The sequence below is a fragment of the Symphalangus syndactylus genome, chromosome 6 (genome assembly GCF_028878055.3).
Source record: "Symphalangus syndactylus isolate Jambi chromosome 6, NHGRI_mSymSyn1-v2.1_pri, whole genome shotgun sequence".
In the NCBI taxonomy this organism is placed as follows: domain Eukaryota; kingdom Metazoa; phylum Chordata; class Mammalia; order Primates; family Hylobatidae; genus Symphalangus; species Symphalangus syndactylus.
In genome coordinates, this window is record NC_072428.2 from 141,543,513 (window position 1) to 141,560,760 (window position 17,248).

Here is a 17,248-nt window from a genome sequence, read left to right on the forward strand (position 1 = left end):
GCTGGGCTGGGGCCCCCGAACCTGCACGTCCTAACAAGCTCCCAGGTGACACTGCTGCTTCTAGTCTCAGGTCCACACTTTGAGATCCTGAATCTCAGGGGTTTTAGAGGAAACAGAGGGGCAGAACTTGCAAAAGAATGAATACAAAACACATTTGTCAGACGGAAGGTCACAATGCTCCAAGTTGAAAGGGTTCATCAAGGGAGGAAAGCAATCAACAAAAAGACCTTCACTGAGGTGTAGTTCTGTGAAATGTCCAAATATCAATAAAGAGAAGATCCTACAAACTTCTAGTGAGGAGTAAAAGGGTTCCAACAAAGGAACAAGAATCTGAATGAGTATAGACAAAGGAATGCTGATCCAATTTATATGGTAAAGATACTTCCCTGGCTGCTGCGAAGGAACTGGATGGGAGGAGACGTCAGGCCTGCAGTGGTACCGGCAAGTGAGATGTGGCTCAAGATAGGGCTGGGAAACCTAAGAGTGGATCTGAGAGAATTTTTAGGAGAAAACAGAACTTGATGATGCTTTAGGTTTAATCTGGCAGTACTGAGGCCAATGTACACAAACGGTAACATCACTCAGCAAGGAGCCTGTAGGATGGCAGGGTTTAGGAGCTGGACAAGTTTGACAAAGTAAGAGCTTTGTAATTCCATTCTGAGACATCCAAGGATAAAAATGCTGAACAGGCATTTGGATATTTGGGTCTGCAGCTCAGGAAGTATGGACTATAGGTGTAAACTTAAATGCTTAGCCTGTACACAGCCTTACTTGTAAGATAGTCCACAGTCTACCAAAAAACGTGCAATGATTTCATGAAACGGTAGCCTCCAAAAGATAAGGTAACTTCCAAAATTGGCGTACCTTTGGAAAATATTTTCATTTGTATTTCTCTCAAGTGCTTGAAACAGCTCTACTGAGCACTCTACAAATCCAGTGTGTGCAAATTACAATGCTACCTGCCTCCCAGGAACTCTCAACAAGATGCAAAGACGTGGATTCCACTGGTCTGCTTTCCATTTGGGGAAGCCAATCACCAAGTTCCAAGACTACATATTAAATCCCTAGTGTTATGAAAGGACAGGATTTGATATGATTTTGAAAACATGTTTCTGTCCCTGCAGATATGTGAAATCATTTTCACATACTGGATATCAGTAACTTCAGATTGCTAGACTCTCCACTTCCTGTACACAAAGTATTTCTTCACCTGAATCCGAGACCGTGCCAGATACACATTGGATTTCCATTCAGTCTTCATCTTCCGGTACTGCGATGACTTGGAGTGAACAAACTGTTTACTATAAGGTGCGTTCAGTTCTCCAGTGACTGTGCTCTGAAATGACTTTGAGGTGCTGGTGCTGTTTAAGGTGTGAGGCCTGCAGACAATGGCATATCAACAGGAAAAAAATAAAAGGAAAACTGAAGATACCTCTGAGTAATGCCCAAAACCAGGTTAACTCAAATTCTTACTGACGGAAACATACATGGAAAGCTGCCTAGCAGAGACACACGGCAAGTTCTCTTATGTAGCTGGGCACATACACAGCCAGACAGCAGGGTTTGTAAGCAGCAGACAAATCAAGCACAAGAAACCACTAATACGCCTAGAAACCCTGGGCTGTACTATGTGAAGTTAAAACAAAATACCTTAACACAAACCTCTTGACATGGGCACTCATTTTAGGTTCAGAACGGGCACAACCTGTGGGGTTAACGGCAAGAGGAAGTTCCATGAGAGGATTTCGGCCGTATCGGAAGGTGTAGTTTTCACATGCCTCAACCCCAGGTAGCTGAAAAGAAGCAAAGTAGACACAAAGTCAACCCATCTGATGGAGACTACAGACAGTCTCAAGCTGGTCAAAGGATCGCCCATGACAGAAATAACTCATCAGCGTTTTCCCCGATAATAAAATGGTCTTCTAGCTTATGTTAACACTATCGGCCTGCAGGTAGATCTACTTAAATATGAGTATGCAAATTCAGTTTCAAAGCCAAACTTAGGTAAACCCTGCCAAATGCTCCTTGAAGAAAAAGATTAGCCCGTGCAACACACACTGGCTGACCAATACACACGCTTGTGTGATTTCAGGGTCTGACTGAAACACACAATAGCCACAAACACAGGGCATGTGGTGATTCGCGTTTAGTTCTTTCGCCTGGATCAATGCCAACTTTTATATCTCTGTCTGGAATTTTACAATTAAGAATAGTTTAAAAATCATCTATGTGGTTTCTTTCTTGATCGTTTCTCACTTCTTTCCATTTGACTGTGATATGATGAGGTTATTGCTCTCCATGTCCTGGGAGCATGAAGCATAGGTGTTAACTCAAGCTTCACTCAAAGTCATTTACATGTTAAAGGTCTTTTCTGCAATACATTGCTTGTGAAATTTATCTCTCTATAGTCATAAAAGATAAGTATCATTTAGGCAGGGCGATTCCAAATAAAACAATTAGGCATATTACTCAGTGGCTTTTGGGGTTTCCTCTGCCTGTCCAAAGAAAACACACCAATGATATTTTTATTCTTGAAAACAATGCCTTAGAATCATACAATTTTCTAAAGCTATTGTGTAGATAGGGTTCCGTTAGACTCACTGACAAACAGGCTTGTCATCTTTTAAGCAGAGATGTCAAGAGAGGACATAAATCAGTGCTGCTGCAATCTACTGCCCTCTAGTGACTTCACCATAAATACCCAAGTGTCAGGAAATGGGCACACTGACATTCTGAGGTGGGAGAAACTTTAGAAAGGCAAGGGAAGAGGAGAGTGTCCTCACCCATCCAGCACACCCAGAAGATGTGACAAGCCTGGTGTCCTTCACCCCTGCTTGCCTCCAGCCTGGAAGAGAACCTGAAGTTTGTTAACTACCTCAACTGGGTGAATACCAACACGTACTGAGCTCTCCCGATTAATCACCAATGTCTTATTCCTCTAAGAGAAACGGGTTAGTCCACAGGCTAAGTCACTTTCTGAAGAGTGCCAAAAATGTTATGGCATGTGTTCAAGTGGTCACACTGAATTAGGAAAGCAATTCCAATCTCAAAGCCTGACCAAGACACTCACTGATTCTGCTATGCGTGCCACTGCAGAGACGGTCAGGCCAAACAGATCCTCTCCTTTTAAATACGCTGGGAAAAGCTGGAGCATTTCAGACTTTTTTCTCACACATGCCACAGGCTCCAAAATCTTATCCCAGACACCTACATAGGGACAAAAACATAATTTTTATGGGAAATAGGATACAGTATAAAAAACAAGAGCAAAATGAAGAATAACCACTCACAAGGATTTACTAATTTCCAAATAAATCCTGTTGGGCAATAATCTAATACATCTGTTTGGTAATAATCTAACGAACCTGTTTATTAAATGGTAGCAATTTATTTTAAAGACCTAAATTTTGGGGAAAATAATAGATTAAGGACATTAAAGTGAAAAAATTTAATGTAACTGGAATTCATGCAAACAGTTCATTTACTTTCATACTGGCCATATAACATACCAGATTTTAAAATGATTTAGTCTAATTGGTAATGTCTATAGGTATGTTCCTTTCCCTTCAGATTTAAATTAAAATGTTAAATTTATATTTTCTTTTGAATTATCTTTAGAGTATTTTCAGACTTTTTTTTTTTTTTAAAGTGCTAAACTTAAGAAAGCAGCTCCACATACTTTTGTGTACTTTCTACATAAGCAAAAGTGACAATCTAGACTTAACCATGGAGGTCCAAACTGTTTAATTTCCATCTCTAAACTTAAGTAATATCTGATGTTCCTAAGACAATGTATACAGTATGGTGTAGATGTCATTCCTGCCTTCTAGAAACTGACTTTAAGAAAAAGGGGGTCCCCACGGGGTATGGTGGCTCACAACTGTAATCCCAGCACTTTGGGTGGCTGAGGCAGGCGGATCACCTGAGGTCAGGAGTTTGAGACCAGCCTGGCCAACATGCCGAAACCCCTAAAATACTAAAAATACAAAATTAAAAACTACTAAAAATATAAAAATTAGCCAGGCGTGGTAGCGCAAGCCTGTAATCCCAGCTACTCGGGAGGCTGAGGCAGGAGAATCACTTGAACCCAAGAGGCGGAGGTTGCAGGGAACTGAGATCGTGCCATTGCAGTCCAGCCTGTGCAACAAGAGAGAAACTCCATCTCAAAAAAAAAAAAGAAGAAGAAAAAGGAGGTCCCCAATGCAAATGACAGGCAACCTTTATCTACAAATCATTCTCGGATTTACTTCACCAACTCTTATGTTCAAAGATATATTGACTATGAAAGTGTTTAGACAACTGTAGAGCAAAGAGAGCAAGGTGTGAGAACACAAAGATTGGCATTTGTAAATGAAAAATACACATTATAAAATATAAAACGAACATGAGACAAACATGGAAAATTGACAAAATACATTCATTAGCCTCACATCAGAGTAAGTAGCTCTGCACAGCATGTGAATGGCAGACGTTACCTTTAGGTGAGATGTCACTTAGAACCAGGTCTTCATGGCCTTGTTCCACAATCCTGATGACAAACACTGGGCGCCCGTCCTTCTCCTCGATGGAGCACAGGTAGCGGCAGCGCCTGTTGGCATAGCGCGTGCTCCAGTACAGCCGGCTGGCTTCATAGCCCACAGGGAAGAGTGCTTTAGGAGAATGGAATGCTTGCATCTGCTGTGGAAGCAGCTGACCGATTGTGTGGAAGATGAGGCTACCCACGCGAAAGGTATGGTCCCGTTCTCCTCGCTGCACGATGCTAGCAATCTGTCGCACCTCATCGCGCTGAACATAGACCCTCCTGAAGACTGCAAAGTAACTTAATTCTTGCTCATGAATTCCCTTTGGTTTGTGCATGGGGCAAAGCATAGTTTTGTCCTTAAAAAACATGCATTGTGCTTTAATGGCGCAAGTAAAGTGATAAATGTTGGTGCATCGAAATCTGTGGCATCCACTAGTGGCACCTGTCTTGTGACAGAAGACACATTTCATTTGTAGGCCTCTCCTCAGAGCTAGCTCCACATTTATTAAGGCACCAGCCTGAGTCTCATAGACCTCCGTGGACCACAGAGCACAGTTCAAGTGGACCCACAGATCCAAGTCAAGGTTAAGTAGCCTTGCTGGTCCATCTGTCAATCCATCACCTTCTTCATGACAAAAGCAACATTTCCGATAGTCTTTGGGCACAGGATCAGGTTTAAGGGAAGTGCCCAATTTCTTTAGAAATTCATCTATTTCATCCTCACAAGGTGGTTTAAATGTCCCCTTAGGGATTACAATATGAATGCTCCACTTCTTCCATTTCATTCCTCTCCATTTTTTATTGAGTGGCCTGCAATCTTCAAACCCACCATGGACAGCTCTTAGCCGAGGCTTCAGCTTGACTGTCACCTTCAGCTCGTCTGGCTTGGCCTCGACTTGGGCTGCTTCAAAAGCAGGAGGGAAGGCGATGGGCGGTGAGGCAGGGGGAGAAGCTTTCTCCGGGAGCTGGGGGAGACAGTGCACATCCAAAGTGGAGATGTTGTTGCTGTACTGATGAAATGCTTTGGAAGGCGTTTCTCTCATAGGTGATTGTGGTAATGAAGGAATGGATTCCTGGGCAACATAAAGAAACCATGACAAAGAAAAATAATTCACAAGCCCGAAAAGCAATTCTTGTTAAGACAAGAAGCTGAGCAGTATGACTGAAGAGGATGGGTGACCTGAGGGGCAGAGGGAGAGTCAGCAGTAAGTGCTGGGGGCTCATGCACCGCAGAAGCTGACCATGCTCTAAGGTGCACAGGGATAGAGAGTGGGTGATGGCAGCTGTGCCGCATCCTTTTGAGGCCTTTTCCACAAAGCCGTAATTCTGAAGAATATTCTGCTCTTACACTTTCTGGGATAATCCCCTTTCTAAATATATTAAAATCAGAAAAAGAAAAAAAAAACACACACACACACACAATGCTGTCAGAAGAGCTAATATAATTTGTACAATGGAACAGTGTTTTTTTGTTTAACCAAATAAGAACGCTGCAGCATCATTTCTTGAGAGCTTATCTCCACTCTAAAATTCACATCTGTTAATCTCAGGCTTAATCAGTTGGTGTAAATGTCAGAGAAAGGGAAGGAGCCCCTGTCAACATATGAACTATACTAACTTTTCTCTGAGGCTTCTCAGCTCTGATCTGGCTGCTGAAACAGTTGAGCTGCGGGGAAATCTCCAATAGCTTATTTACTTTATGGTACAGAGTATCATAAACTAATAAACACCAACCCACAGGCTGCCCTCTTTTCACATGCCCCAATCCTGACAAGGTATCTGAAAAAAGACATGCCTCATACCAAATCAGGCAGGGACTGCACACCAACTTAAACTATCTGGTGAAAAAAAAAAAAAATCCTTCTTGCATTGAGGCTGATATATTTTAAGGTCTAAATTTATTTGTCATCTAGCTTGGATTTTATTACAGGCATACTACAGACAACTACCTGTTAAAAATAAGTCTTCAGAATGTTCTTCTGTGAAAGACATACCAGAGCAATAACCTGGATGGAGGAATGACTGGCAGTATTACTGTACAGGAAAAGCTTCCTTCAAAACATGATTACAAACATATCATTTGTATCCACTATTCAGTTGGACACACTCAAATTACATAAAATCAAGTAAAGCAGACCTCTTTCACCATACTGTGAGCAAAGTGTTTTCTCTTAAAATGCACAAATAGTCTTAAATTTTATCTTTAAACAGGTTTTCCTATTGGGGTAACATCAATAAAAATAATTTAAAAATATTAAGATATTTACGGCCAGGCGCAGTGGCTCACACCTGTAATCCCAGCATTTTGGGAGGCCAAGGTGGGCGGATCACAAGGTCAGGAGTTTGAGACCAGCCTGGCCAACATGGTGAAACCCCATCTCTACTAAAACTACAAAAATTAGCTGGGCGTGGTGGCGCGCATCTGTAATCCCAGCTACTCAGGAGGCTGAGGCATAAGAATTGCTTGAATCGGGAGGTGGAGGCTGCAGTGAGCCAAGATGTGCCAATGCCCTTCAGCCTGTGGGACCAGAACGAGACTCCATCTCAAAAAAATATTAAACTGGTAAAATTAAAGATTTTAATATTAGTGTTCTGTTTACTGAACTTTTAAAACATAACTCTGCCCACTTTTGTCAAATAACTAAGTTGAAAGGGTAGCACGACTCAAGGCTCCCTACACCCTCTCCTCCTCTGCCGGGTCAGCACCTGCTTTGGATTCCCCACACAGAGCTCCATGAAGGCAAGGACACATCTTTATTCACTCCCATATGCCCAGAACACAGAAATCATTCGTTATACATTGTTATCAGCTGAGATTATCCTAATCTCACCTTGTTTTCTGAGTTTTTCGCTTGTGCAGTTGATGAATAAAGAATAAAGCAGTTATTACTACAAAAGACAATGTCCTTCTCTACCCTCTTGGTGCTTTCTCGGGAATCCTAAAACGCAAAGAGAAATGTGTGGGAATCTCAACAAGTCAAAATTTAACAAAAACAGGATGTATACATTGTTTTTATGTTATATTCAAAAGTGACAGTGGTTATCTTAATAGTAGAAAGGAAACTACGTTCCAATATTTAGCATGTGATAATTTAGCTAGGGAAAAAATACATGTACAAAACCAAACTATGTGGTCCACGGTTCACTCTATTTAAAAATATGTAGTCCTCATAATAGTCCCTCTAACAGCCTGTTGTAGCTCTTTGGTGTTCACCCCAAGCACGTCTGATATACGCTGGTGCCATCACCAGGAACATGTGTCCATCACACCACATAAGTGGTGTCTCTCTCTGATGCTGAAGAGACACTGCCAAGGACATTTGCGCTGGAGTAGGAGGTGGGGTCATAAAGGAACAGCAAAGTACCTTGTTCAAAAGGGCCAGATCTTTGAAAGATTTCCGCACACCACTTCCAAGAATAACCACTTTACAATGACAACACCACTGTGGTCTCAGTGCTGCGCTTTCTGCAATACCATGACTAGAATCCTTATATCCAGAAAGACCTAAAGGCAATCAACTTTTGTTAGTAATTAAAACTGACTGATGACACAAGGTGGCACATGCTGAAAAATTATGCAGTATCAACTCATTATAACATGGTTCATTAACTTTATATTATTATTTAATTAATAAAAAAATTTATCTTCTAAGCAATGGTTACAGAGTCGATTATCTGACACTAGGGCAGAAATAAAGAAACATGCCTATTCTCAAATAGCTGGGAAAGCAATGGCAGTATAAAAGAAGAATCTAATAAAACTAAGTAACCAAGAGAGATTACTATTCAGTCTAAGTACAAAGTAAGACAGAGAGGGAAACAGATATTATTTTTGCTTGCAGGTTAAGATGGTAAAAAAGCATTTTATGAAAGATACAATGACATATGTATAAGAGTCTTGAAGTGTGACTTGCAGAGTCAGAAATGAGGAAAGAGCCAAGGCCAAGGATAAGAACGTAAATAAGGACTCAGGAATTAGAAAGCATCATTCAGGTGCAGTGTGAAGGCAAAAAGGAGCAGGGAAAAAGTGACAGAAACAGGTAGAAGCCAACAGGAGGAAGCCAGGGCCTGGAATGAGCACGCTTCTAAGATTGCCAGCGAGGCAGGAAGGAAAGAGACATCATGGTCGGTCTAAGGAAGTTGTTCCATTCTCAGAGATGGGGGGCATGAACACCTCTGTGGGAAGAGAAAGGCCGTATACAGCTGGTGCAGCGGTAAAACAAGAGGTAGGTGAGGATGGAAAGCAGAGGAGAACGGGAAAAAGAACCCGTGTCAGGTCACCAGCCCCATCTGTACCAGGTGGCCCAGGCACAATGGGATGGGGGTTGGGAGACAGGAAGAACAAAAGCTGCTCAAGGGCAAGCCTGTCACAGGCTTCCTCTGGCTGGCACTCACATAGCCCCTGGTGACAGCATGACAGAATACACAGGCCAAAGCACTGGAGGTCAAATCACAGCACAGCAAACAGAACACCCACACATGGTGAGTTCACCAAGGACTATACGCCAGCATGTTACCTTTCTGTTGTTAAAAGATAATCGATATCTCAAAGAGTAAGCTTAAGTTTTGAATCAGGAATGGATTTGGGGTTAACAAAAAGCTCACTAGCTCACCATTGCTTGTTGGAGGAAATGTAGGCTGCTTCAGCCGGTAAGAGCTCACTAATCTGGGAGGGTTTGCAGATCCTGGCGGAGGCCCACGGAGAAGTAAATGCTGTCGATACTCCAAACCCGGGTTGATTCTGTGGCTACTGACCAAACCCATGGATGGGACATCTGGAGCATTGCTAACCTCATAGCTGTTAGGGATTCGGACGTGAAGAAGGTCGGAAAATGCAGCCACAACACTGCTAATGTTCTAAAACCAAATGCAAATGCTGTATTATTCACCCAGAAGGCAACAGTGAACCACTGAAGAAAAATACACACTTAGGATAAATCCTCTTTGCATGATACATAGATTCTAAGAAAATCCAACAAATTTTATTTAGACTTAAAGAATCTCAAGAAAAAAATTAGCTCTAACGAACCAATATCCAAAAAAAGAAATTTACAAACAGAAATCCTCATAAAGGGATTCCAATTAACATTAAATATCTAGGAACACATTGAACTATTTTAGATATCGTAACATCTGACAGACCCCGTCAGTTCCTACAGGTGGTCAGAAAGCTTACTTCCAGGGGCTTCCCTCCAGCTCTGACACATCCCATAAGAACAGACAAAGGGCTTGCTACTGCTGTATTTTGTTGATAACCAAAATATCACATCATTGGACTTTTAGTTTGGTCTCTACTGAAATGTCTTCACAGAATTCAGAGTTAAAAAAAAAAAAAATCCTCAGGAAATTACTTATGTTTGATATAAGCAGATGCTACTTGAAGAACATTTCTATTGCTTCTGCAAAACTATTGCTGTTGATAAAGTTCTTTTTCACTGCTTAATTTTCTTCTCTGTTAACAGTTACAAAGAAGTTTTTTCTGAGATGGACATGATGGCTCACACATGTAGTCCCAGCTACTGAGGAGGCTAAAGCAGAAGGATTACTTGAGCCCAGGAAGTTTGAGGCTGCAGTGAGCTATGACTGTGCCACTGCACTCCAGCCTGGGCAACAGAGGGAGACTGTGTCTCTATTTTAAAAAAAAAAAAAAAAAAAAAAAAAAAAGAGTTCTCTAAAGTATACATCCTTTAATAAGAAAATGTGAGCTCTAATTTCCCTTTTTACTTGACGTAGGCTGAGACCAATTCAATGACAAACCATGGCACTCAAAGGCAGCTGAGAGGTCTGCAGTGAGCATCAGCCCTGCTCTCTGACCCTTTATCCTCAGTGATCCTGTTGTGTGTGTTTCATGGTAGACACCTGACCCATCTTTTACAATTGGGGACATACTGTTTAACATTAAGAAGTCATTTAATCTTTTACCTCAGCAGCTGTAGGATGCAGAGTAATTGCTACAGATATAAGACCTGATCTGGGACCATTTGGGGAAGGACCAAAAGGTGATGCAAAATATAAAGTGCCTGGCTCAGTTTTGATGTCATTCCTTCTTGATTCTGAACCTTAAAAAAAGAGAGAAAAAAAAGAGGAAAAAAGTGTTAATGGATTTTCAAAATCAAAATATTTACATTGATAAACTGGCGTAAAGGGAAATAATAAGGTTAAGTGTTTTTCTTACTTTTCCCAGCAGTGCTAGGAAGAATTGGAATGATGGGGGACGGCACCGGTTCTGGAGGCTCCTCCTTGACCAATGACAGATCTGGATACCTGCTCACTTCTACCCCAACCACACTCTCAGGAGAGGATGAGGGAACAAAACTGTCAGGAGTATCTCGATCACCACAGTGATCCTGTATCCTGAAAAAAAAAAAAACACACACACACATCAAAGTGTGCAAATCCACCACTGGGGGCTTCCTGTACCAACCCTGCTGACATCTATGAACACAGCTCTAAGGATACGCTGGGCAGCACCTATACGATGAGCAGCAAATGAATCAGCTCAGAGCCACACTGGGAAAAAAATACAAGAACAATATTTAGTTACAAAATAATTTAAATGGTATGTTTCCTTTTAACCGAAGCTTCAGCACCAAAGTTTGAAGACCGGCCAAAGAGGAAGATGTTCTGATTAGCATGTAACATAGAAAGCATCAAAGCACCTTTTCAAAATCCCAGATCGTTGAGCCTAGGGCAGCACTCCTGTAGCTTGAAAAGGAAAGAGCTGCTGGTTGGATTTAACAATAAAAAAGGAAAACTTTAAAAAGATTAAAAAAAAAAAAAAAAAAGGAAAGAGCAGTCCAAGCACATATGCAATGGTCACACCTGCATCCACCTGACTGGGAAAACAGCTGTCCTGCTGCTGCTCTTTACACTGGCAAGATGGGAGAAAACTTGGCCATTGACTTCATCGGCCCTTATTTTTCTTAACTGATAAAGTGAGGTGAGAAAAACAAAAGACTGGTCCCTCCTGTTGAGTTCAAGTTCGAGTCTACTAAGCCAATTGTGAGGTCTCAGACTAAGTTCCACAACCCTGTGGAACTGCTGTCTCCCACTCCTCACGCAGAGAAGTGACTGTCATGCAGGAGACCCAAGAAAGGCTGACCTACTGAGGTACAGTAGAAAGAGGACCTGGATCCTCAACTGGGATAGATGATTCTCCACTTTGGTCCATAGTTTCCCCATTAATAAAGTAAGGGACTTAGGTTAAATAAATGTCTCATCAAATAGACGGTAGTGGGCAGATTTTCCAAGGAAGAGATAATTATTTGATGAAGTTGTAAGAACTTTCTGGATCTAAAGAGTTGGGTAGCGATTATCTACTAAGGGAACTTGATTCTCCCCAGTTAGAATCTTACAGTTAAAGAACTGACACAAAGAGGTCAAACCCCAGACAGTTCTTAAACTCTCTTCCACGACAGCATTCTCTGATATAGCAACTTCTGCTCTTTCATTTTAGACATCCACAAACAACAATAAACCGCATTAATAGCCTTTAAAGGACAATGACTTCTGAAATATGTTGCATGGAGATTTTCCATTGCCTTAATGTCTATTAGATTATTTAATTAGATTATTTAATTAGATTACCTAATTAGTTTAAATAATCTAATAAGTAAATGTCTATTAGATTATTTAACTCTCTATATGATGTAGGCTTAAAAAAATGCAAACTATGTTTAATGGTAACAATGTCTTATAACCTTTAAATCCTGAAGATTATCCACCAAATTTTACTCTTCAAATGTTTTTACATGCTATTCCTAAAGACATTATGCCACATACATCCATTTTAAAAAAAAAAAAAAAAAAAAAAAAAGGAAATAACCAAGAATTATTTGAAAAAAAAATAACCTGTACCTTAATTCTTCCTGATTGTTATGAGGTGGTGTTGGGAGGGAGGCTGGCACATCAACTGTCTTGGGGCCCTGAGCAAGAGCTCGGGCCAACAAGTCATCCTGGGGTCTGAAGGGCAGCTGAAATGGTTTAGGTCCTAGAGTTTTGGTAACTGGAAAAGCAAAAACACAAAATCATAAATACATTTAGTCAACATTGATAAATGGGTAGAACTTTACAATTCTATTGCCATTTCACAATACACAACTGGCAGAGGCACATTTCTTCGAGGTGTGAAATTTGGCGGCTATAATCATACCTTCATGGCTCACTAACACTCCGGCTTTTCCAGCAAGTTCTTCAGTTGTTGCAAAACCATTGGCCATCTTCTGACAAGCCATAGGAGGTGGTGTAGGAGGAAGAGAGGCAGGGGGTGTTGGAGGATTACTTAAATTATTCTGCTGCAGGAGACCAAAAAATTTAAATTATATGCTACTGAGCAAATATGCAATGACCTTGCTAAAACGTAGTTCTGTGAATTTTTTGCACATAGAAGCAAGGCTACAGAAATGTAATCAAGATGTATCTTGCACACCAAGAAAACAATACATACAAGGCCAGGAGGCTTCTTAGTGGAACGGATACTCGTGATTTTATGGACATATCAACTTGCTTACTTTACCTAGCGTGACTACTTAAGCTCTGAAATTAAGAAGCAAATTTCCTTTATACCTGATTTTATTTATGCAATTCTTCAAGTTTCGTGGTTACAGCTAGTGAAGGATAACTTTAAAATGCAATCAATAAATTGCAAAATATTATCAAAATATCCTTTAAGTTCTCATTAAGACATGCCTTAGCTCTATGAAAAACTTAAGAATTTCTGGTCTTAAACTTGTAATACAACTCACATCCGAGATATGAGAATCTGGATTGACTAAGACCTTTAAAAGAAGCAACAGTAGTAATACTACTACTAAAGTAACTAAATCATTAATGTAGTTCCTCTTCAGACACCTCTCCCAGCTTAACAGTTATCACCAATTTGTCATTTACTGATTAGTCTCTCATGGAGAGACTTGGCATCTACCAATAACACCATACAAATCAAGTGCAAAGTCAAATTACAAATTTTGCAAAGATAAAGAATTTCATGAGGATGATAAAATAAGGTTGGAGAACAGCTTATGAGTTAAGATAGGTTTTTTTTTTTTTTTTCTTTTTGGAGACAGAGACTTGCTCTGTCACCCAAGCTAGAGGGCAATGGCACAATCATGCTCACTGCAGCCTTGACCTCATGGCGTGGTGGTGCATGCCTGTAGTCCCAGCTACTTGGTAGGTTGAGGCACTAGAATTGCTTGAATTTGGGAGGCAGAGATTGCAGTGAGCTGAGATTGCACCACTGCAATCTGGCCTGGGTGACAGAGCGAGACCCTGTCTCAAAAACGACAACAACAACAACAAAAAACCTACAATAGTCTAGGAATTAGTTGTAATTAATACCTAAATTATCATATAAGATAAACTTAAAATTGTTTAATTTCATTTTTCAAGGTAAAATACTACTTTTTTTAAATCCCCACCATTTGCAATGATTTTTGAATTCATTTTAAGCGTTAATAAAGGTTTTAAGGAAAGAAGGATTTCCACTACCATGGAAGTACATAATAGATATTTCTTGCAATTTGTATTCTTACCTATAAAAACAACTTCGAATGTTTATGCTAGAAATACTTCACCAGGTAAAATTTTAACCCTGTAGCTGAACTTAAGTTTTAATAAAACTTGGAAGAGTAGATGTAAACTAAATACAAAAACAAGACAAGCTCTATCAATTCTGACATGTTACCCAAAGATGAAGCAACACAACACCTTGGCAGAGAAACATACCTTGTAGATCAACTGAGAATAGTAGTCCGAAACCCCTTCCAGGGTAGCACTGCCAAAAGTTCCTAGAAGTCGATTCCCACTATTAAATTGGCCACTGCCATAAGGAAGAAAGTGCGCAAAGTTCACTCCAATGATTGGTTCCATTAGAGGGAGCAGAGAGAGCTGCTATTAAAAAACACATTTAAGAGTAATGTACACGATAAAAGGAACTCAGTGTAGCTCAACTTTCTAAGACCCGAAGCAACTTTGTTGAATAAGGCTTCAGAAAAATGAGACTTAAAATTTTCAAGTAATCAAAATGCTGGAATAAGTGAGAGACACTACAGACCTTTGAGACTTAAAAATAAGCTTTGTACTAAATGAATGCTGCCAGGCATCTAACAAGAAAAACATATTTCTTATCTATGCTCAGCAAGAACCGGGGCATAAACTGAGGCTGGGTACCACCAACAGCACTATTAGCAACTGTCTCCCACTTTCTGTAACAACTACAAAGGTGTAGAATAGAATTTACAATGCATTTCTTTGGATCCAGAGTCACAACAAAGTACTGAGGACAGATTTTTTTCTTGGTACTGAGGCTACTCCTTATGAACATAAGAAAATCTTGACTATCACCTATCAATCCATTTGTATTACCGTAAATTTCAGATGCCAATAGGATACGGTGCAATTCTGCTTGGAAAAAGTCTACTAGGTTCCTCGTCCAGATGTCTTTTAGCATTTGATCTCTCGTGTCCTTGAATTTTTTTTTTTTTTTTTTTGAGACAGAGTCTCATTCTGCCACCCAGGCTGGAGTGCAGTGGCACAATCTCGGCTCACTGCAACCTCCGCCATCCAGGCTCAAGCAATTCTCGTGCCTCAGCCTCCCAAGTAGCTGAGATTACAGGTGTGTGCCACCACACCCAGTAAATGTTTGTATTTTTAGTGGAGATGGGGTTTTGCCATGTTGGCCAAGCTCATCTCGAACTCATGCCTCAAGTGATCCACCTGCCTCAGCCTCCCAAAGTGCTGGGATTACAGGCATGAGCCACTGCCCCCAGCCTATATCCGTGACTTTTTTTTTTTTTTTTTTTTGAGACAGAGTCTCGCTCTGTCGCCCAGGCTGGAGTGCAGTGGCGCGATCTCGGCTCACTGCAAGCTCCGCCTCCCAGGTTCACGCCATTCTCCTGCCTCAGCCTCTCCGAGTAGCTGGGACTACAGGAGCCCGCCACCACGTCCGGCTAATTTTTTTTTATTTTTATTTTTAGTAGAGGCAGGGTTTCACCGTGGTCTCGATCACCTGACCTCGTGATCCGCCCGCCTCGGCCTCCCAAAGTGCTGGGATTACAAGCGTGAGCCACCGCGCCCGGCCTATCCGTGACTTTTAAAGGGGGCTGCTCTAAATGACTCACCCTCACCTGTTTCAAGTGGGTAAACGTGTCGGTGCTAGAGTACATAGCTTGTTTCTCCTCTTCGTCCTTTTTCCTTTTCTTTGAGCGAGGTGCTGCTTTCTCACCCGTCCTCTGAGTCCGTTTGCTTCGCTGTTTCTTGGTTTCACTTCCTCCATCTGTTTTTGGCAACTGGTTGCCACATCCAAAACCACCTTGCATTTGAGCCCCCAAAGTTTGCTAATGTAATTGGAAAGGGTAAAAAATAAGTGAACAATTTGCATATTTGGTTTTTAGTTCATGCTACTTCAGTGCCAACCTATGACACATCATCCTAACATGGCACTAAAAGTTATTAAATAAGTAGGGAAGATAGAGTGGTGTCAAATGCTAGTTTTCCAAAAATATCATCCTTTTCTTCAAATGTTATTCTCAGGTATGGAAATCAGTAAGCTACAAAGCTTGAGGAAAGAGCAGAACTCATTAGTAAGGCCACAGCCCTTTCTGGCAAAGCATTACCCCTCATGCTGACATCCCTGGGGCTGGGGAACCCCTTATTCCTGCTTACTGACTGCAGAAGGGAAGGAGATGCTTGTAGGTGGCTGTAGGAGCCTCTGCATAGTGGTCTTGGTGAGTTATTTTTGGTTCCCTTTAGGAACTAGTGAAATATGAGGTGTGCTGAAACAATTCACAGGCTCCAGAAAAGCTTTATAGCCTATGCATCTTAGGTGAGAGGACAGCACCAGACAACAATAAAAAGAAAAAACACCGGTTCTTCAAATTAGTTCACAACCATATTTGACTGAAAAATAATGGCCACATAAAGTCAATGGGAGAGAACCTAGATGATAACAAATAAACCTTTTATCATTACAAAGTGAGAAGAAGCCAAGCCCTGAAAAGGCCTTTAAGGGTAGTCCTATCAATACCTTAAAATACAGGAATATTTTCAGGCTCCATTGTTTCTAAATTTAACAGCAATACTTTGCTATAGACAATTATAGTAGCTGAACTTACTGTAATGAATTCTGCATTGAATCTTTGGGGGTTCTGAAAATTAGTTTCCAGTTATACTCTAAATAGTTTAGCGCATGGATGGCAACATTTTTATGTAAAGAGCCAGATGATAAATATTGTAAGCCTCTGTAGGCCATATAGCCCCTGGCATAATTACTCAACTCTGCCCTTGTACTTCAAAAGCAGCCATAAACAGTTCATAAATGAGCTTGGCTGCGTTCATATAAAACTTTTAAAATTCACGGACAAATTTGAATTTTGTATAATTTTTATGTGTCACAAAATACTACTACTCTTCAGATTTTTTTCAACCATTTAAAAATGTAAAAGCCATTCTTAGCACATGGAGGGAGGCAAAAGCAGGCTCAGACTGCTCATCTCCAGGCTAGTTCTGTGGCTCTCAAGGGAAGTCTCCAGGGCGGCAAGAGCATCTAGAACTGGTTTAGAAATGCAGATTATCTGGTCCCACCCAGACTTACAGAATCAGAAACACTGGGGCTGGTGCCCAGCAATCTTGGTTTAACAAGCCCTCCTGGTGCTCCTCACACTTTAGTTTTGAGAATCACCTGCCTAGAGCAGTACTTCTCCCCCTTCAGATGCACAGGAATCACCTGGG

The 17,248-nt window shown here is 40.9% G+C and overlaps 1 protein-coding gene across 20 annotated transcripts in view; it reads right to left on the reverse strand.

Moving 5' to 3' along the window:
• Positions 1-17,248, reverse strand: part of KMT2C (lysine methyltransferase 2C) — a 306,855-nt gene that overhangs the window by 8,602 nt on the left and 281,005 nt on the right. For 12 of the 20 annotated variants that reach the window (XM_063641729.1, XM_063641734.1, XM_063641726.1 and 9 more), the window contains 13 exons: positions 15,646-15,855; positions 14,246-14,410; positions 12,675-12,816; positions 12,380-12,527; positions 10,698-10,876; positions 10,445-10,581; positions 9,136-9,379; positions 7,888-8,027; positions 7,354-7,461; positions 4,476-5,595; positions 3,071-3,207; positions 1,651-1,793; positions 1,211-1,379 (listed from right to left, as the gene is read on the reverse strand). In XM_063641729.1, the coding sequence (XP_063497799.1) occupies positions 1,211-1,379; positions 1,651-1,793; positions 3,071-3,207; positions 4,476-5,595; positions 7,354-7,461; positions 7,888-8,027; positions 9,136-9,379; positions 10,445-10,581; positions 10,698-10,876; positions 12,380-12,527; positions 12,675-12,816; positions 14,246-14,410; positions 15,646-15,855 (3,042 nt within the window). The remainder of the gene's footprint in view (positions 1-1,210; positions 1,380-1,650; positions 1,794-3,070; positions 3,208-4,475; positions 5,596-7,353; positions 7,462-7,887; positions 8,028-9,135; positions 9,380-10,444; positions 10,582-10,697; positions 10,877-12,379; positions 12,528-12,674; positions 12,817-14,245; positions 14,411-15,645; positions 15,856-17,248) is intronic. The other 8 variants (XM_063641743.1, XM_063641741.1, XM_063641738.1 and 5 more) reach the window with 7 other exon arrangements.